This window comes from Pleuronectes platessa, chromosome 23 (genome assembly GCF_947347685.1).
Source record: "Pleuronectes platessa chromosome 23, fPlePla1.1, whole genome shotgun sequence".
Classification (NCBI taxonomy): Eukaryota; Metazoa; Chordata; class Actinopteri; order Pleuronectiformes; family Pleuronectidae; genus Pleuronectes; species Pleuronectes platessa.
Genome location: NC_070648.1, coordinates 2963483 through 2981693, shown reverse-complemented (window position 1 = coordinate 2981693; position 18211 = coordinate 2963483). Strand labels below are relative to the sequence as shown.

Genomic DNA, 18211 nt, shown 5'->3' with positions numbered 1-18211 from the left:
TTTGACCCCGCCATTGTATCATAAAGACAGATACCATATTAATGAGTTCATAATTTATGTATCGGCGACACAAACAATCATTCATTCATTTCATCAATTCAAATTCACAAAAGGGAGGAAAACACTTATTTTCCAGCTGTTTATTATAACGTCTGACATATTTGGTTCTGGTTTATATTTGGTTCTGACAGCCGCTCGTCACTGATAATTCTAGGTTTTCTATCTGTGAACACGCGTGTGGGCGGAGCCGGGGCGGTTTGCTCAGGGGTCACCGCTGCGCTTTTGGCAGATGTACTGCATCTTTATGGAGCAGTGCTGGTCGTTGAGGCGGCCGTCCCTGTGCAGGTGAGCACAGTCTTCGCCTCCGGGCCCGAGCCTGTGACCGGTCCAGTTGTCAGGCTGACCAGGTCGCCACTGTCTGGAAACCACATGACACATAAACAATCTGTGAATACATATCATACTTTATATATGTTTGCCTGAATGTTGTGAATGTTGCTTTAATGTAAATAATGTAAACTGAGAGTGTACCTGCTGTCCATGGAGTACGGAGTCTGGTCCACCCACTCCCACATTCCAGTTCTCCAATCACTCAGACCCACCCAGAAAAAATTAGAACGTGTGTGACGGGTCACGAAGTCCTGGACAAAGACCAAGTTTCTATAATCAACAATTTAAAGTCTGTCTTTACGCAGATGACACCGTAGTCTATATGAGTATCTCCAGTCGAGACCAGGTCGTCTTACTGTCTCACCTACATGACTTCAAAACCAGCCTGTGGTCAGCATCGGTTCAATCAATCAATCTTCAGTAACATTTTATTTGTATAGACCATGTTCTCAAATCAGTTGGTTTCATAAGGATTAACAAGGTGCGGCATTCATCTGCCCTTAACCGGCAGATGGATGGACTTACCCAGTCCCTGTCCGAGGAGAGTATGACCAGGTGAGATTCATGGTCCTCACACCAGGCTCTGGAATCATTCCAGGACAAAGCTGAACTGCTGAAGAAATAACAACTCAAGCCAGAGGGTTTCCAATCAGGAGGACAACAACCGTCCAAACCTGTGCCTGCGAGACAGACAGGTCCACAAACAGGTTCACAGACAGGAACATGGTTGTGAGTATGTGTCTTGTGCAGTCATATGTTAATAATATGATTAATGGACGTACTGTTGTTGATGATTTGTTCGAGGGAACAATTGTTCGAAGTAGGACTCCTGCTCAGAGAGTCAATCGCCGACAGTTGCTTCAACGCCTCCAACACTGACGCACGCACACACACACACACACACACACACACACACACACACACACACACACACAGTTAGCTAACAGTCAGTAATGAAAGATTTACTCTGCGCGACTTCCTTTCATGTGAGCGGGAGTTTCACAGTCGGACTATATAATCTTTAACCAGGAGAAACCCCCGACTAGGTCTGGTCCCCTCGTCCTGCTCTGATTGGCAGTACTGGTTGTTTACTGGTCTAGATATTCAGCTGCTGGAAATCTAGTCAGCGGAGGTGGCATGTCAGCAAGCCCTGAATAATCCTGAAGTGTGAACAAATACAGAGGTGCATTTAGATCTAGTGATACCTGAGGTCAGCCGGTCCTCCACAGCAGAATGCAGCACCTGAGCTTTTTCAGCAGATTCTGGAACAGAGCACAGGAAACTGTCAATCTGTTGCTTCGGTTACACACTGATATTTAATTAATTTTTATCCCTCAACTTTTATCTCATATGTTTCAAGATTCTTTATCAGATTTCCCAGGATCAGTTCTCACTTGAACTCACATTAAGCAGCTCAAAAACAGATTTTCAATGGAGAAGCATAAAAAATCTACAATGATCAAAACCATTAATCACATTAAATAATGATCTTAACTGACTTTGTCTTATCCTGACTTTGGTTGAATAATATAAATTGCAACAGACAATTGTGTTTTTTACATTTCTTGTTTTCTACTCCTTGCAGAAATGGAACCATACATGACCCATGTGTGTTTGTGTGTGTGTGTGTGTGTGTGTGTGTGTGTTTGTGTGTCAGTCACCTTGAGCGTTCTGCAGTGAGGCGCTAAGTGTCTCAATAACGTTGCTCAGGTTGGAAACTGTCTTCTCTACAGACCTCAGACGATTTGACGTTGTCACATCTGATAACACACACACACAAACACACACACATACAAACACACACACAATAATTATTCCATAAAAAGAGAAACTAAATCAGATTAATTCATATTCATAATGCATCTTATTTGTATTTTCTGCAAAATTGACATGGTCATTTAATTTATACACCTAATAAATGTGTGTATGTGTGTGTTTGTGTGTGTCGGTGTGTGTCAATCACCTTGAGCGTTCTTCAGTGAAGCGCTAAGTGACTCAATAATGTTGCTCAGGTTGGAAACTCTCGTCTCCAGAGGCCTCAGACAATTTGAAGTTGTCACATCTGATAACACACACACACACACACACACACACACACACACACACACACACACACACACACACACACACACACACAATAATTATACCACAAAAGAAAAACCAAATCAGATTCATTCAGATTCATAATGCATCTTACTTTTATTTCCTGATAAATTGACATGATCATTTAATTTATGCACTTAATTAATGTGTTTGTTCTCACAGCTAACTCCCAGGTTTATGATCAGAACCAGGATGACTGTCACTGAGACAGCAGGAACTATCCAACGTCTCAACCTGGAGACACCTGAGACAGGGACAGGCTGAGGCTCTGACAGACAGACAGACAGAGAGAGAGACAGTTCATCACTTCATCAGTCAGGTCGTTGTTTTATGTTTAAGGTTTTTCTAGTGAAACATACCGTCAATCCATTGGACGCTCTCGTCTTGTTCCTTCATGCGCAGGTGACATGTCATCGTCTCTGTCTCTTTAAGATGAGGACAACGACAGTTACTCAAATATAAACCTGATTCTATTTCTACATTTTGTTTTCCAGCTCAGAATCAAATATCGTAGTTTTTACTGAACCAGTTTGATTTTACATTTAAGATAAATTAAAAACAATCAGATGTAAAAATGAATCATATTTACGTTTCCTCACTTGTTGAAGTTGGATGAAGAAGAATCTGGTTGTTTTCTGGGGACTTTTCTTCTTCTCTGCTTTTATATGAAACAGTTCAGTCATCACTTCACTAAAAGTTCACAGCTTTTCTCGTGTCTGCATCTTTAGTCTCAAATGATTTTTTTCAATTAATCAACACTTCCTGGTTTATTTGATACTGAAACTGACTTCCTCAATTCAACCATTTGGGGACTCTTTGGGTTTATATCAACCTCTGAGAACTATAGGATATACTATATAAGACAAAATCTCTATATATGTAAATGTATATCTACACACACTTATATGTAGGTTATATATATATATATATATATATACATGTTTTCTATTAGAAACAACTGTGAAATGATATATGACATAATAATCAGCAAAAAAAAATAGAAGCGCTCTTTTTATTTGTATTTATTAATTTATCTCACAGATGCAGTTCAGTGTCCTGTCAGGTATAGCACTGGAGTAATCAGAGTAAAAGTACCCCTATGGTTTCCAGTGCCTGACTGGCCGAGTAGTGTAGTACCCCTATGGTATTCATCAACACTTCCTGTTTATTGTGAAATACTAAAACCTCTTAAATTTAAACCCTCAGCAGAATCTTTGTGTTTTCTGAGAAAACAGAAGTTCACAAACTGAAATGAAACTTCTAGTAAAATGTGACCACTGCTGCTCCAGAGCAAAGGTCAACATTGATATTAACAACAAAATCAGGTCGGAACAAACTGAATAAACTTCAGTGCTCTAATACTTTACTTCAGTCAAACCCATGAGCAGTGAAAGTAACCGATATCTTTTTCTACCTGTTTCCTGCTGCTTTCAATCTTTGTGCTAAGATTGAGATGAGCAGGGGAGATGATTGCCTCTACTTCGAAATATGTCTGGTGTTTGCAGTAGCACATTTGACTTTGCATGTTTTCATTCTTTTTTGTTTGAGTATATCAGGTTCATTGTGCAGTGCATTAGGGACCCTCCCACAGGGGAAGGCGGAGCTTAAGACTCTTCCACAGCACAGGAGTCAGGTATTTTCAATCTGCAGTCAAAGTAAACTGATCGATGGTTGTTTCTATAAATCCCATGAGAGCGGCTCATTGGGTGGACTGTGGAGAACGCTGAGCTAGGAAACTGTGAACCTTTGACCGAGCGCTGACGTGAGGAGGAAGATCTGCCAGAGAGCGACTCCACCCTCCAGCTGAGCATCCTCTTCCTGTTGAACATTTGAACTTGATTAGTTGGGTTTAATTTTCCCTTTTTAAGTTGAGTAATTTGAGGCAAATAAATAGGAGCTCTTAACTAACCATCCTGTTTCCTTGTGCCGGCAGTCTGCACCAGTTAGAGCACAGTTTGGAAATAGATAAAATGCCTGTAACTCCCCCTGTGGTGTTGTGGTGATTTTAGATCTGGTTGCTCTTTGGATCTTTTTTAATTTTTTTATTGAAATTACACTACATCCCCAATTTTACACACGTTTGCTCGACTTCATGTCGTATTACGCCTTTTACTGCTTTTATCTGACAGTTCAGAAAAATTATCACATTGTGGACTAGGGAGTTTATTGCACATTTTTTTGCATAAAAAATAAACCGCCTGTAACCCAGCACTGTGGAAAAGATGTTATTTTTCAATAAAAATGTATAAAATGTCCCTATTTTATGTAACATGTTGTCCCAAGTCACACAAGCACACTCACATCACAACCCTCTGCCCAATTTGTTTCCACTTTCCCTTTTGACCCCGCCATTGTATCTTAAAGACAGACACCATATTAATGAGTTCATAATGTATGTATTGGCATCACAAACATCATTCATTCATTTAATCAATTCAAATTCACACACCAAAGCCATGGTGTCATTATAATCACTCTGCCTGTTTTACATGTATTGTCCAATTGATGATGCAGTAGAGCAAATGAAGCGCCATGATGCTTCAGCCCATGAGTGAACCAATTGGATGGAAATCGTCACTGCTTCATCTCGCCAACACTAGCTTTATGCTCTATTTGACTCTAAATAGACCATAATTTACAAAATGAACATCCTGTGTTGAAGACTTGAAACTCGAGATTGACAGAGAAAAACACATAGTGTTTCTAATGTGGAGCAGCAGCAACAACATGTGGAGAACATGCAGGCGAGGGGCGGAGGAACCTCCTCGTCTTTCAAGTTGGCAGCTTTGTGTACTCCACTGCATTTTGTACAAAAGGGAGGAAAACACTTATTTTCCAAATTGTTTATTATAACGTCAGACATCTTTGGTTCTGGTTTATATTTGGTTCTGACAGCCGCTCGTCACTGATAATTCTAGTTCTAGTTTTTGATCTGTGAACACGCGTGTGGGCGGAGCCGGGGCGGATGCTCAAGGGTCACCGCTGAGCTTTTGGCAGATGAACCGCATCTGATGAATGCAGTGCCGGTCGTTGAGGCGTCCGTCCCTGTGCAGGTGAGCACAGTCTTCATCTCCGGGCCCGAGGCCGTGACCGGTCCAGCTGTCAGGCTGACCCGGTCCCCACCGTCTGGAAACCACACACAACAACAAACACGTATCATACTTTCTATATGTTTGCCTGAATGTTGTCAATGTTTTGCTTTAATGTAAATGCAGCAGTTGTTGTTGTTGTTGTTAGAGAAACTCAAACTGAGAGTCTACCTGCTGTCCATGGAGTACGGAGTCTGGTCCACCCACTCCCACATTCCAGTTCTCCAATCACTGAGACCCACCCAGAAAAAATCAGGAACACTGTGACGGGTCACGAAGTCCTGGACAGAGACAAAGTTTCTATAATCAACAATGTATAGTCTGTCTTTACGCAGATGACACCGTAGTCTTTGTGAGTATCTCAAGTACAGACCAGGTCGTCTTACTGTCTCACCTACATGACTTCAAAACCAGCCTGTGGTCAGCATCGGTTCAATCAATCAATCATACATAACATTTTATTTGTATCGTGCATGTTCTCAAATCAGTTGGTTTCATATGGATTAACAAGGTGCGGCATCCATCTGCCCTTAACAGACAAATGGACTTACCCAGTCCCTGTCCGAGGAGAGTATGACCAGGTGAGATTCTTGATCCTCACACCAGGCTCTGGAATCATTCCAGGACAAAGGGGAACGGCTGAAGAAATAACAACTCAAGCCAGAGAGTTTCCAATCAGGAGGACAACAACCATCCAACCCTGAGCCTGCGAGACAGACAGGTCCACAGTCAGGTCCACAGACAGGTTCACAGACAGGAACATGGGTGTGAATATGTGTCTTGTGCAGTCAAATGTTAATAATGTGATTAATGGACGTACTGTCGTTGATGATTTGTTTGAGGGAACATTTCATCGAAGTAGGACTCCTGCTCAGAGAGTCAATGGCCGACAGCTTTTTCAACTCCTCCAACACTAACGCGCACACACACACACACACACACACACACACACATGCACATAGTTAGCTAACAGTCAGTAATGAAAGATTCACTCTGCGTGGCTTCCTGTCATGTGAGCGGGAGTTACACAGTCGGACTATACAATCTTTAACCAGGAGAAACCCCCGACTAGGTCTGGTCCCCTCGTCCTGCTCTGATTGGCAGTACTGGTTGTTTACTGGTCTAGATATTCAGCTGCTGGAAATCTAGTCAGAGGAGGTGGCGTGTCAGCAAGCCCTGAATAATCCTGAAGTGTGAACAAATACAGAGGTGCATTTAGATCTAGTGATACCTGAGGTCAGCCGGTCCTCCACAGCAGAATGCAGCCGCTGAGCTTCTTCAGCAGATTCTGGAACAGAGCACAGGAAACTGTCAATCTGTTGCTTCGGTTACACAGTTACATTTCATTTATTTTTATCCATCAACTTTTAACTCATCTGTTTCAAGATTCTTTATCAGATTTCACATGATCAGTTCACACTTGGACTCACACTAAGCAGGTTTTCAATGGAGAAGCATAAAAAATCACCAATTCATTGACATTAAATAATGAACTTAATTGACTTTGTCTTATCTTGACCTTGATTGAATAATATAAATCGCAACGGAGGTTTGTATTTTTCACATTTATTGTTTTTTTTTACTCCTTGTACAAATGGAACCATACCTGACCTGTGTGTGTGTTAGTGTGTGTGTGTCAGTCACCTTGAGCGTTCTGCAGTGAGGCGCTAAGTGTCTCAATAACGTTGCTCAGGTTGGAAACTCTCGTCTCTACAGACCGCAGACGATTTGACGTTGTCACATCTGATAACACAAACACACACACACACACACACACACACACACACACACACACACACACACACACAGCACACACAATAATTATTCCATAAAAAGAAAAACGAAATCAGATTCATTCAGATTCCTCATGCATCTTACTTGTATTTCCTGCAAAGTTGACATGGTCATTTAATTTATACACTTAATTAATGTGTATGTGTGTGTGTGTGTTTGTGTGTCTGTGTGTGTGTGTGTGTGTCAGTCACCTTGAGCGTTCTGCAGTGAGGCGCTAAGTGTCTCAATAACGTTGCTCAGGTTGGAAACTCTCGTCTCTACAGACCACAGACGATATGACGTCGTCACATCTGATAACACACAAACACACAAACACACACAATAATTATTCCACAAAAAGAAAAAACAAATCAGATTCATTCAGAATCTTAATGCATCTTACTTGTATTTCCTGCTAAATTTATATGATCATTTAATTTATGCACTTAATTAATGTGTGTGTGCTCACAGCTAACTCCCAGATTAATGATCAGAACCAGGATGACTGTCACTGAGACAGCAGGAACTATCCAACGTCTCAACCTGGAGACACCTGAGACAGGGACAGGCTGAGGCTCTGACAGACAGACAGACAGAGAGAGAGACAGTTCATCACTTCATCAGTCAGGTTGTTGTTTTGTGTTTAATGTTTTTCCAGTGAAACATACCGTCAGCCCATTGGACGCTCTCGTCTTGTTCCTTCATGCGCAGGTGACGTATCATCGTCTCTGTCTCTTTAAGATGAGGACAACGACAGTTACTCAAATATAAACCTGATTCTATTTCTACATTTTGTTTTCCAGCTCAGAATCAAATATCGTAGTTTTTACTGAAACAGTTTGATTTTACATTTGAGATAAATTAAAAGGAATCAGATGTAAAAATGAATCATATTTACGTTTCCTCACTTGTTGAAGTTGGATGAAGAAGAATCTGGTTGTTTTCTGAGGACTTGTCTTCTTCTCTTCGTTTATATGAAACCGTCCACTCATCACTTCACTAAAAGTTCACAGCTTTCCTCGTTCTGCATCATTAGTTTGCTTTGAATATTAATCAGCCCTTCCTGTTTTATTTGAGACTAAAACTGACTTCCTCAATTTAACCAATTGAGGACTCTTTAGGTTTATATCAACCTCTGAGAACTATAGTCTATACTTTATAAGAAAAAATATATATATCACCAACATATGTTTGTGTGTAGATATACATTTATCTATATATATATTGGAAACAACTGTGAAATAATATAATATGATATAATAATCAGCAAAATAGTAATAGAAGCTCTCTTTTTATTTGTATTTATTTAGATCTTTCACAGCTGCAGATCAGGTGCAGTACTGGAGTAATCAGAGTAAAAGTATCCCTATGGTTCCCACTGCCTGACTTGCAGAGTAGTTTAGTACCCCTGTGGTATTTATCAACACTTCCTGTTTATTGTGATACTGTTACTTCCTCAATTTTAACCAACGTGAGAATCTTTGTGTTTTCTGAGAACAGAGGAGTTCACGAAGTAAAATTAAACTTTTGATACAAAGTGAACGCTGGTACTCCAGAGCCCCGCCCACAAGGCGTTGATCTAATGGAAACTGGATGAGCACAACACGGTCATAACACAAGTCAACATTGATGTTAACAACAACACAAACAAATATCCACTGATATAATACATCTGTTTTGTATGTTTTGTGTGTACGTATTTATTTATATGTGTGTGTGTGTATGTGTGTATGTTTTTATATAGATCGTCATACACATACGTACATGTGTGTTTGTAGATATACATTTACATATATATATTTCAGAAACACAACCTTAAAATAACATGATATGATAATCAATCAGCATCAAAATACAGAAGCTCTTTTCTCACAGCTGCAGTTCATTTTCCTGTCAGGTGACACTTGTGTTTTCATGTCACATCTGTCCACTGGGCCTTCATGATGTCAGAGGTCATCCCTCTGTGAGGTCATCACTGAAGTGGAGGAGGAGGGCGGTGATGAAGAGGTTGCTGTCCAGTCGCAGCTCCTCCAGCTTGTGGTCTTCATCAGGGACGTTGTTTTCACTGAGCGTCCTGCTCATGTCCAGACTTACTCCTTCATGTTTCCAGCTGTAGCTGCGGGCGTGAGAGTTGTAGCGGAGGTAACGCTGGAGGATCTCGTCCAGAGTCTCCTCTGAACACACCTGAGGAGCAACGCAGGGAAATCAGGTCGGAACAAACTGTATAAACTTCAGTACTCTAATACTTCACTTCAGTCAAACCCATGCGCAGTGAAAGTTACTGAAATCTGTTTCTACCTGTTTCCTGCTGCTTTCAATCTTTGTGCTGAGCTGGGCTAAACTCAGACCCATTACCCAGAATGCATCTCGTGTGATCAGTTCACCTGCAGCTGCTGCTCCTGTGACGTCTGCACGTTGATGACTCGTATCCACCTGGCTTTAGTCGTCAGCACTCCCACCTCGTAGCGTCGGTCCTTCCACCAGGGCTCGCCAAAGTCGTTGGCCCAATTGGAGCGGGGGCCGGTAGGGGAGACGTGCACGAAGCGCCCCCTGGGGGTGTAGTACCTCACACAGTTGGTCAGTGGATCCACATGTTTCAGGATCTGAGGACACACACATGCAGGTAAATCCAGCAGAGAAGATTACCAAGTACTTTTACCCCAGTGATAGTAATCAAGTATTACTATGTTCTGATAACTTATACTTTTGTTATGAGACGAGCAGGGGAGATGATTACCTGCACTTTTAAATATGTCGGGTGTTTGCATTGCCACATTTGACTTTGCATGTTTTCATTCTTTTTTATTTGTGTGTATCAGGTTCATTGTGCAGTGCATTAGGGACCCTCCCACAGGGGAAGGCGGAGCTTAAGACTCCTCCTCAGCACAGGAGTCAGGTATTTTCAATCTGCAGTCAAAGTAAACTGATCAATGGCTGTTTCTTTAAATCCCATCAGAGCGGCTCAGTGGGTGGACTGTGGAGAACGCTGAGCTAGAAAACTGTGAACCTTTGACCGAGCTCTGACGTGAGGAGGAAGAATCGGCCAGAGAGCGACTCCACCCTCCAGCTGAGCATCCTCTTCCTGTTGAACATTTTAACTTGATGAGTTGGGTTTAATTTTCCCTTTTTAAGTTGAGTAATTTGAGGCAAATAAATAGGAGCTCTTAACTAACCATCCTGTTTCCTTGTGCCTGCAGTCTGCACCAGTTAGAGCACAGTTTGGAAATAGATAAAATGCCTGTAACTCCCCCTGTGGTGTTGTGGTGACTTTCTATCTGGTTGCTCTGTTGACCTTTTTAAAATTTTAATTGAAATCACAGTACATCTCCAATTTAACACTTTTGCTCGACTTCATGTCGTATTACGCCTTTTACTGCTTTTATCTGACAGTTCAGGAAAATTATCACATTTTGTGGACTAGGGAGTTTATTGCGCGTTTGTTTGCATAAAAAAGAAACCACCACAAAACCACGACATCATATTAATGAGTTCATAATTTATGTATTGGCATCACAAACATCATTCATTCATTTAATCAATTCAAAGCATCACACACCAAAGCCTCGGTGTCATTATACTCACTCTGCCTGTTTTACATGTATTGTCCACTTGATGGTGCAGTAGAGCAAATTAAGCCCCATGAAGCTTCCGCCCATGAGTGAACCGATTGGATGGAAATCGTCACTAATTCATCTCGCCATCACTCGCTTTATGCTCTTTTTGACACTTACTAGACCATAATTTACAAAATGAACATCCTGTGTTGAAGAAGACTTGAAACTCGAGATTGACAGAGAAAATCACATTGTGTTTCTAATGTGGAGCAGCAGCAGGAACATGTGGAGAACATGCAGGCGAGGGGCGGAGGAATCTCCTCGTCTTTCAAGTTGGCAGCTTTGTGTACTCCACTGCATTTTGTACAAAAGGGAGAAAACACTTATTTTCCAAACGGTTTATTATAACGTCAGACATATTTGGTTCTGTTTTATATCTGGTTCTGACAGCCGCTCGTCACTGATAATTCTATCTTTTTTATCTGTGAACACTTGTGTGGGCGGAGCCGGGGAGGTTTGCTCAGGCGTCACCCCTGAGCTTTTGGCAGATGAACCGCATCTGATGAATGCAGTGCCGGTCGTTGAGGCGTCCGTCCTTGCGCAGGTGAGCACAGTCTTCGTCTCCGGGCCTGATGCCGTGACCGGTCCAGTTGTCAGGCTGACCGGGTCCCCACTGTCTGGAAACCACATGACACATAACAATCTGTGAACACGTATCATACTTTCTATATGTTTGCCTGAATGTTGTGAATGTATTGCTTTAATGTAAATGCAGCAGTTGTTGTTGTTGTTGTCGGAGGAAATCAAATTGAGGGTGTACCTGCTGTCCATGGAGTACGGAGTCTGGTCCACCCACTCCCACGTTCCAGTTCTCCAATCACTCAGACCCACCCAGAAAAAATTAGAACGTGTGTGATGGGTCACGAAGTCCTGGACAAAGACCAAGTTTCTATAATCAACCATTTAAAGTCTGTCTTTACGCAGATGAAACTGTAGTTTATGTGAGTATCTGCAGTTGACACCAGGTCGTCTTACTGTCTCACCTACATGACTTCAAAACCAGCCTGTGGTCAGCATCAGTTCAATCAATCAATCATCAATAACATTTTATATGTACAGCCCATGTTCAAATCAGTCGGTTTCATATGGATTAACAAGTTGCAGCATCAATCTGCCCTTAACAGACAAATGGACTTACCCAGTCCCTGTCCGAGGAGAGTATGACCAGGTGAGATTCATGGTCCTCACACCAGGCTCTGGAATCATTCCAGGACAAAGCTGAACGGCTGAAGAAATAACAACTCAAGCCAGAGAGTTTCCAATCAGGAGGACAACAACCTTCCAACCCTGAGCCTGCGAGACAGACAGGTCCACAGACAGATACTTGGGTGTGAGTATGTGTCTTTTGCAGTCATATGTTGATAATATGATTAATCGACGTACTGTTGTTGAGGATTTGTTCGAGGGAACAATTGATCGAAGTAAGACTGCTGCTCAGAGAGTCAGTGACCGACAGCTGCTTCAACGTCTCCGACACTGACACAAACACACACACACAAACATACACACACACACACACACATACACGCACACACACACACTCACACACACACACAAACACACATTTCATAAAGCATCTTACTTGTATTTCCTGCTAAAAGTACATAATCATTTAATTTATACACTTAATTAATGTGTGTGTGCTCACAGCTAACTCCCAGATTTATGATCAGAACCAGGAAGACTGTCGCTGCCAGAGCAGGAACCATCAAACGTGTGAACCTGGAGACACCTGAGACAGAGACAGGGACAGGCTGAGGCTCTGACAGACAGACAGGTAGAGAGACAGTTCATCACTTCATCAGTCAGGTCGTTGTTTTGTGTTTAAGGTTTTTCCAGTGAAACATACCGTCAATCCATTGGACGCTCTCGTCTTGTTCCTTCATGCGCAGTTGACATGTCATCGTCTTTGTCTCTTTAAGATGAGGACAACGACATTTACTCGAATATAAACCTGATTCTATTTCTACATTTTGTTTTCCAGCTCAGAATCAAATATCATAGTTTTTACTGAACCAGTTCAGATTTTTCATTTAAGATAAATTAAAAGGAATCAGATGTAAAAGTTAATCATATTTACGTTTCCTCACTTGTTGAAGTTGGATGAAGAAGAATCTGGTTGTTTTCTGAGGACTTGTCTTCTTCTCTATTTTAATATGAAACCGTCCACTCATCACTTCACTAAAAGTTCACAGCTTTCCTCGTTCTGCATCATTAGTTTGCTATGAATATTAATTAGCCCTTCCTGTTTTATTTGAGACTAAAACTGACTTCCTCAATTTAACCATTTGAGGACTCTTTAGGTTTATATCAACCTCTGAGAACTATAGTCTATACTTTATAAGAAAAAATATATATATCACCAACATATGTTTGTGTGTAGATATACATTTATCTATATATATATTGGAAACAACTGTGAAATAATATAATATGATATAATAATCAGCAAAATAGTAATAGAAGCTCTCTTTTTATTTGTATTTATTTAGATCTTTCACAGCTGCAGATCAGGTGTAGTACTGGAGTAATCAGAGTAAAAGTATCCCTATGGTTCCCACTGCCTGACTTGCAGAGTAGTGTAGTACCCCTGTGGTATTTATCAACACTTCCTGTTTATTGTGATACTGTTACTTCCTCAATTTTAACCAACGTGAGAATCTTTGTGTTTTCTGAGAACAGAGGAGTTCACGAAGTAAAATTAAACTTTTGATACAAAGTGAACGCTGGTACTCCAGAGCCCCGCCCACAAGGCGTTGATCTAATGGAAACTGGATGAGCCCAACACAGTCATAACACAAGTCAACATTGATGTTAACAACAACACAAACAAATATCCACTGATATAATACATCTGTTTTGTATGTTTTGTGTGTACGTATTTATTTATATGTGTGTGTGTGTGTATGTTTTTATATAGATCGTCATACACATACGTACATGTGTGTTTGTAGATATACATTTACATATATATATTTCAGAAACACAACCTTAAAATAACATGATATGATAATCAATCAGCATCAAAATACAGAAGCTCTTTTCTCACAGCTGCAGTTCATTTTCCTGTCAGGTGACACTTGTGTTGTGATGTCACATCTGTCCACTGGGCCTTCATGATGTCAGAGGTCATCCCTCTGTGAGGTCATCACTAAAGTGGAGGAGGAGGGCGGTGATGAAGAGGTTGCTGTCCAGCCGCAGCTCCTCCAGCTTGTGGTCTTCATCAGGGACGTTGTTTTCACTGAGCGTCCTGCTCATGTCCAGACTTACTCCTTCATGTTTCCAGCTGTAGCTGCGGGCGTGAGAGTTGTAGCGGAGGTAACGCTGGAGGATCTCGTCCAGAGTCTCCTCTGAACACACCTGAGGAGCAACGCAGGGAAATCAGATCGGAACAAACTGTATAAACTTCAGTGCTCTAATACTTCACTTCAGTCAAACCCATGAGCAGTGAAAGTTACTGATATCTGTTTCTACCTGTTTCCTGCTGCTTTCAATCTTTGTGCTAAGCTAGGCTAAACTCAGACCCATTACCCAGAATGCATCTAGTGTGATCAGTTCACCTGCAGCAGCTGCTCCTGTGACGTCTGCACGTTGATGACTCGTATCCACCTGGCTTTAGTCGTCAGCACTCCCACCTCGTAGCGTTGATCCTTCCACCAGGGCTCGCCAAAGTCGTTGGCCCAATTGGAGCGGGGGCCGGTAGGGGAGACGTGCACGAAGCGCCCCCTGGGGGTGTAGTACCTCACACAGTTGGTCAGTGGATCCACATGTTTCAGGATCTGAGGACACACACATGCAGGTAAATCCAGCAGAGAAGATTACCAAGTACTTTTACCCCAGTGATAGTAATCGAGTATTACTATGTTCTGATAACTTATACTTTTGTTATGAGACGAGCAGGGGAGATGATTGCCTGCACTTTTAAATATGTCGGGTGTTTGCATTGCCACATTTGACTTTGCATGTTTTCATTCTTTTTTATTTGTGTGTATCAGGTTCATTGTGCAGTGCATTAGGGACCCTCCCACAGGGGAAGGTGGAGCTTAAGACTCCTCCTCAGCACAGGAGTCAGGTATTTTCAATCTGCAGTCAAAGTAAACTGATCAATGGCTGTTTCTTTAAATCCCATCAGAGCGGCTCATTGGGTGGACTGTGGAGAACGCTGAGCTAGAAAACTGTGAACCTTTGACCGAGCGCTGACGTGAGGAGGAAGAATCGGCCAGAGAGCGACTCCACCGTCCAGCTGAGCATCCTCTTCCTGTTGAACATTTGAACTTGATGAGTTGGGTTTAATTTTCCCTTTTTAAGTTGAGTAATTTGAGGCAAATAAATAGGAGCTCTTAACTAACTAACCTGTTTCCTTGTGCCGGCAGTCTGCACCAGTTAGAGCACAGTTTGGAAATAGATAAAATGCCTGTAACTCCCCCTGTGGTGTTGTGGTGACTTTCTGTCTGGTTGCTCTGTTGACCTATTTAAAATTTTAATTGAAATCACAGTACATCTCCAATTTAACACTTTTGCTCGACTTCATGTCGTATTAAACCTTTTACTGCTTTTATCTGACAGTTCAGGAAAATTATCACATTTTGTGGACTAGGGAGTTTATTGCGCGTTTGTTTGCATAAAAAAGAAACCACCACAAAGGACGACACCATATTAATGAGTTCATAATTTATGTATTGGCATCACAAACATCATACATTCATTTAATCAATTCAGAGCTTCACACCAAAGCCTTGGTGTCATTATACTCACTCTGCCTGTTTTACATGTATTGACCACTTGATGATGCAGTAGAGCAAATGAAGCCCCATGATGCTTCAGCCCATGAGTGAACCAATTGGATGGAAAGCGTCACTGCTTCATCTCGCCATCACTAGCTTTATGCTCTTTTTGAAACTTACTAGACCATAATTTACAAAATGAACATCCTGTGTTGAAGAAGACTTGAAACTCGAGATTGACGGAGAAAAACACATTGTGTTTCTAATGTGGAGCAGCAGCAGGAACATGTGGAGAACATGCAGGCGAGGGGCGGAGGAATCTCCTCGTCTTTCAAGTTGGCAGCTTTGTGTACTCCACTGCATTTTGTACAAAAGGGAGAAAACACTTATTTTCCAAACGGTTTATTATAACGTCAGACATATTTGGTTCTGTTTTATATCTGGTTCTGACAGCCGCTCGTCACTGATAATTCTATGTTTTTTATCTGTGAACACTTGCGTGGGCGGAGCCGAGCGGTTTGCTCAGGGGTCACCGCTGAGCTTTTGGCAGATGAACCGCATCTTTTTGGAGCAGTGCAGGTCGTTGAGGCGTCCGTTCCAGTCCAGGTGAGCACAGTCTTCGCCTCCGGGCCCGAGCCTGTGACCGGTCCAGTTGTCAGGCTGACCGGGTCGCCACCGTCTGGAAACCACATGACACACAACAATCTGTGAATACGTACCCTACTTAATATATGTTTGCCTAAATGTTGTGAATGTTTTGCTTTAATGTAAATGCAGCAGTTGTTGTTGTTGTTGTTGTTAGAGAAACTCAAACTGCGGGTTTACCTGTGGTCCATGGAGAACGGAGTCTGGTCCACCCACTCCCACGTTCCAGTTCTCCAATCACTCAGACCCACCCAGAAAAAATTTGGAACTGTGTGACGGGTCACGAAGTCCTGGACAGAGACCAAGTTTCTATAACCAACCATTTAAAGTCTGTCTTTACGCAGATGACACCGTAGTCTTTGTGAGTTTCTTCAGTAGAGACCAGGTCGTCTTACTGTCTCACCTACATGACTTCAAAACCAGCCTGTGGTCAGCATCGGTTCAATCAATCAATCTTCAATAACATTTTATTTGTATAGCACATGTTCTCAAATCAGTTGGTTTCATATGGATTAACAAGGTGCGGCATCCTCTGCCCTTAACAGACACATGGACTTACCCAGTCCCTGTCCGAGGAGAGTATGACCAGGTGAGATTCATGGTCCTCACACCAGGCTCTGGAATCATTCCAGGACAAAGCTGAACGGCTGAAGAAATAACAACTCAAGCCAGAGAGTTTCCAATCAGGAGGACAACAACCGTCCAACCCTGAGCCTGCGAGACAGACAGATCCACAGACAGGTTCACAGACAGGTACATGGGTGTGAGTATGTGTCTTGTGCAGTCATATGTTAATAATGTGATTAATGGACCTACTGTTGTTGATGATTTGTTCGAGGGAACATTTGATCGAAGTAAGACTCCTGCTCAGAGAGTCAGTGACCGACAGGTGCTTCAACGTCTCCGACACTGACACACACACACACACACACACACACACACACACACACACACACACACACACACACACACACACACACACACACACACACACACACACACACACACACACTTCATAAAGCATCTTACTTGTATTTCCTGCTAAAAGTACATAATCATTTAATTTATACACTTAATTAATGTGTGTGTGCTCACAGCTAACTCCCAGATTTATGATCAGAATCAGGAAGACTGTCGCTGAGACAGCAGGAACCATCAAACGTGTGAACCTGGAGACACCTGAGACAGGGACAGACTGAGGCTCTGACAGACAGACAGGTAGAGAGACAGTTCATCACTTCATCAGTCAGGTCGTTGTTTTGTGTTTAATGTTTTTCCAGTGAAACATACCGTTAATCCATTGGACGCTCTCGTGTTGTTTCTTCATGCGCAGGTGACGTATCATCGTCTTTGTCTCTTTAAGATGAGGACAACGACAGTTACTCAAATATAAACCTGATTCTATTTCTACATTTTGTTTTCCAGCTCAGAATCAAATATCGTAGTTTTTACTGAACCAGTTCAGATTTTTCATTTAAGATAAATTAAAAGGACTCAGATGTAAAAATTAATCATATTTACATTTCCTCACTTGTTGAAGTTGGCTGAAGAAGAATCTGGTTGTTTCTGAGGACTTGTCTTCTTCTCTATTTTAATATGAAATCGTCCACTCATCACTTCACTAAAAGTTCACAGCTTTCCTCGTTCTGCATCTTTAGTTTGCTATGAATATTCATCAGCCCTTCCTGTTTTATTTGAGACTAAAACTGACTTCCTCAATTTAACCATTTGGGGACTCTTTGGGTTTATGTCAACCTCTGAGAACTATAGGATATACTATATAAGAAAAATTGTATATATATATATCACTAACATATGTGTGTGTGTAGATATACATTTACCTATATATATATATATATATTGGAAACAACTG

General features: G+C 41.7%; 4 protein-coding genes and 2 long non-coding RNA genes across 12 annotated transcripts; 2 read left to right on the top strand and 4 right to left on the bottom strand.

Moving 5' to 3' along the window:
• Nucleotides 1-125: 125 nt before the first annotated feature.
• On the bottom strand, nucleotides 126-8411 carry LOC128429954 (C-type lectin domain family 10 member A). Of its 3 annotated transcripts, XM_053415853.1 has the most exons (12): nucleotides 8254-8410; nucleotides 8024-8089; nucleotides 7825-7932; nucleotides 7568-7666; nucleotides 7227-7325; nucleotides 6814-6870; nucleotides 2052-2150; nucleotides 1596-1652; nucleotides 1173-1265; nucleotides 916-1070; nucleotides 532-641; nucleotides 126-418 (listed from the first exon to the last, which is right to left on the bottom strand). In XM_053415853.1, exons 1-12 carry the CDS (start codon nucleotides 8345-8347, stop codon nucleotides 262-264), a joined length of 1194 nt encoding a protein of 397 aa, XP_053271828.1. In that variant the 5' UTR covers nucleotides 8348-8410; the 3' UTR covers nucleotides 126-261. The 3 variants fall into 3 exon arrangements, with proteins under 3 accessions (XP_053271828.1, XP_053271829.1, XP_053271830.1); XM_053415854.1 differs by lacking the exons at nucleotides 6814-6870; nucleotides 7227-7325; nucleotides 7568-7666; ... (1 more) ...; nucleotides 8024-8089; nucleotides 8254-8410 and adding exons at nucleotides 2354-2452; nucleotides 2654-2761; nucleotides 2853-2918; nucleotides 3083-3241; XM_053415855.1 differs by lacking the exons at nucleotides 126-418; nucleotides 532-641; nucleotides 916-1070; ... (1 more) ...; nucleotides 1596-1652; nucleotides 2052-2150 and adding exons at nucleotides 4641-5619; nucleotides 5754-5863; nucleotides 6134-6288; nucleotides 6403-6495 and having other exon boundaries at nucleotides 8254-8411.
• A 123-nt stretch (nucleotides 8412-8534) lies between these two features.
• LOC128430572 (cytochrome b5 domain-containing protein 1) lies at nucleotides 8535-10448 on the bottom strand. Its single transcript, XM_053416674.1, has 3 exons — nucleotides 10416-10448; nucleotides 9740-9958; nucleotides 8535-9539 (listed from the first exon to the last, which is right to left on the bottom strand). The coding sequence occupies exons 1-3, from the start codon at nucleotides 10446-10448 to the stop codon at nucleotides 9309-9311; spliced, it is 483 nt and encodes a 160-aa protein (XP_053272649.1). The 3' UTR covers nucleotides 8535-9308.
• An 844-nt stretch (nucleotides 10449-11292) lies between these two features.
• On the bottom strand, nucleotides 11293-13215 carry LOC128429966 (C-type lectin domain family 10 member A). Of its 4 annotated transcripts, none has more exons than XM_053415871.1 (7): nucleotides 13050-13215; nucleotides 12819-12884; nucleotides 12618-12731; nucleotides 12353-12445; nucleotides 12108-12262; nucleotides 11730-11839; nucleotides 11293-11586 (listed from the first exon to the last, which is right to left on the bottom strand). In XM_053415871.1, exons 1-7 carry the CDS (start codon nucleotides 13141-13143, stop codon nucleotides 11430-11432), a joined length of 789 nt encoding a protein of 262 aa, XP_053271846.1. In that variant the 5' UTR covers nucleotides 13144-13215; the 3' UTR covers nucleotides 11293-11429. The 4 variants fall into 4 exon arrangements, with proteins under 4 accessions (XP_053271846.1, XP_053271847.1, XP_053271848.1 ...); XM_053415872.1 differs by having other exon boundaries at nucleotides 12618-12701; nucleotides 13050-13214; XM_053415873.1 differs by having other exon boundaries at nucleotides 13060-13209.
• LOC128429983 (uncharacterized) lies at nucleotides 11401-12272 on the top strand. 2 transcript variants are annotated; one of them, XR_008333925.1, is made up of 3 exons: nucleotides 11401-11513; nucleotides 11688-11910; nucleotides 12094-12272. It is a non-coding gene; the product is annotated as an uncharacterized LOC128429983 (long non-coding RNA). The 2 variants fall into 2 exon arrangements; XR_008333926.1 differs by having other exon boundaries at nucleotides 11466-11513; nucleotides 11709-11910.
• Nucleotides 13216-15625: 2410 nt separating the features above from the next.
• LOC128429972 (C-type lectin domain family 10 member A) lies at nucleotides 15626-18016 on the bottom strand. Its single transcript, XM_053415882.1, has 7 exons — nucleotides 17860-18016; nucleotides 17629-17694; nucleotides 17434-17541; nucleotides 17155-17247; nucleotides 16898-17052; nucleotides 16519-16628; nucleotides 15626-16372 (listed from the first exon to the last, which is right to left on the bottom strand). Exons 2-7 carry the CDS (start codon nucleotides 17681-17683, stop codon nucleotides 16216-16218), a joined length of 678 nt encoding a protein of 225 aa, XP_053271857.1. The 5' UTR covers nucleotides 17684-17694; nucleotides 17860-18016; the 3' UTR covers nucleotides 15626-16215.
• LOC128429981 (uncharacterized) lies at nucleotides 16163-17095 on the top strand. The gene is made up of 3 exons (XR_008333923.1): nucleotides 16163-16299; nucleotides 16496-16767; nucleotides 16884-17095. It is a non-coding gene; the product is annotated as an uncharacterized LOC128429981 (long non-coding RNA).
• Nucleotides 18017-18211: the final 195 nt, after the last annotated feature.

Excerpts from the sequence above, each read along its gene's own strand:
- LOC128430572 (XM_053416674.1), bottom strand. The coding sequence starts at position 10,448 with ATGTTCAACAGGAAGAGGATGCTCAGCTGGAGG. Across the intron at positions 9,959-10,415 it reads AGAGGATGCTCAGCTGGAGG|ATCCTGAAACATGTGGATCC; the intron begins GTGGAGTCGCTC and ends GTGTGTCCTCAG. Across the intron at positions 9,540-9,739 it reads CACAGGAGCAGCAGCTGCAG|GTGTGTTCAGAGGAGACTCT; the intron begins GTGAACTGATCA and ends GTTGCTCCTCAG.
- LOC128429966 (XM_053415871.1), bottom strand. The coding sequence starts at position 13,143 with ATGAGTGGACGGTTTCATATTAAAATAGAGAAGAAGACAAGTCCTCAG. Across the intron at positions 12,885-13,049 it reads ACTTCAACAAGTGAGGAAAC|AGACAAAGACGATGACATGT; the intron begins GTAAATATGATT and ends CTCATCTTAAAG. Across the intron at positions 12,446-12,617 it reads CATAAATCTGGGAGTTAGCT|TGTCGGAGACGTTGAAGCAG; the intron begins GTGAGCACACAC and ends TGTTTGTGTCAG.
- LOC128429954 (XM_053415853.1), bottom strand. The coding sequence starts at position 8,347 with ATGAGTGGACGGTTTCATATAAACGAAGAGAAGAAGACAAGTCCTCAG. Across the intron at positions 7,667-7,824 it reads CATTAATCTGGGAGTTAGCT|ATGTGACGACGTCATATCGT; the intron begins GTGAGCACACAC and ends GTGTGTTATCAG. Across the intron at positions 7,326-7,567 it reads CTCACTGCAGAACGCTCAAG|ATGTGACAACGTCAAATCGT; the intron begins GTGACTGACACA and ends TTGTGTTATCAG.
- LOC128429972 (XM_053415882.1), bottom strand. The coding sequence starts at position 17,683 with ATGATACGTCACCTGCGCATGAAGAAACAACACGAGAGCGTCCAATGG. Across the intron at positions 17,248-17,433 it reads CATAAATCTGGGAGTTAGCT|TGTCGGAGACGTTGAAGCAC; the intron begins GTGAGCACACAC and ends TGTGTGTGTCAG. Across the intron at positions 16,629-16,897 it reads TCTCCTCGGACAGGGACTGG|GACTTCGTGACCCGTCACAC; the intron begins GTAAGTCCATGT and ends GTCTCTGTCCAG.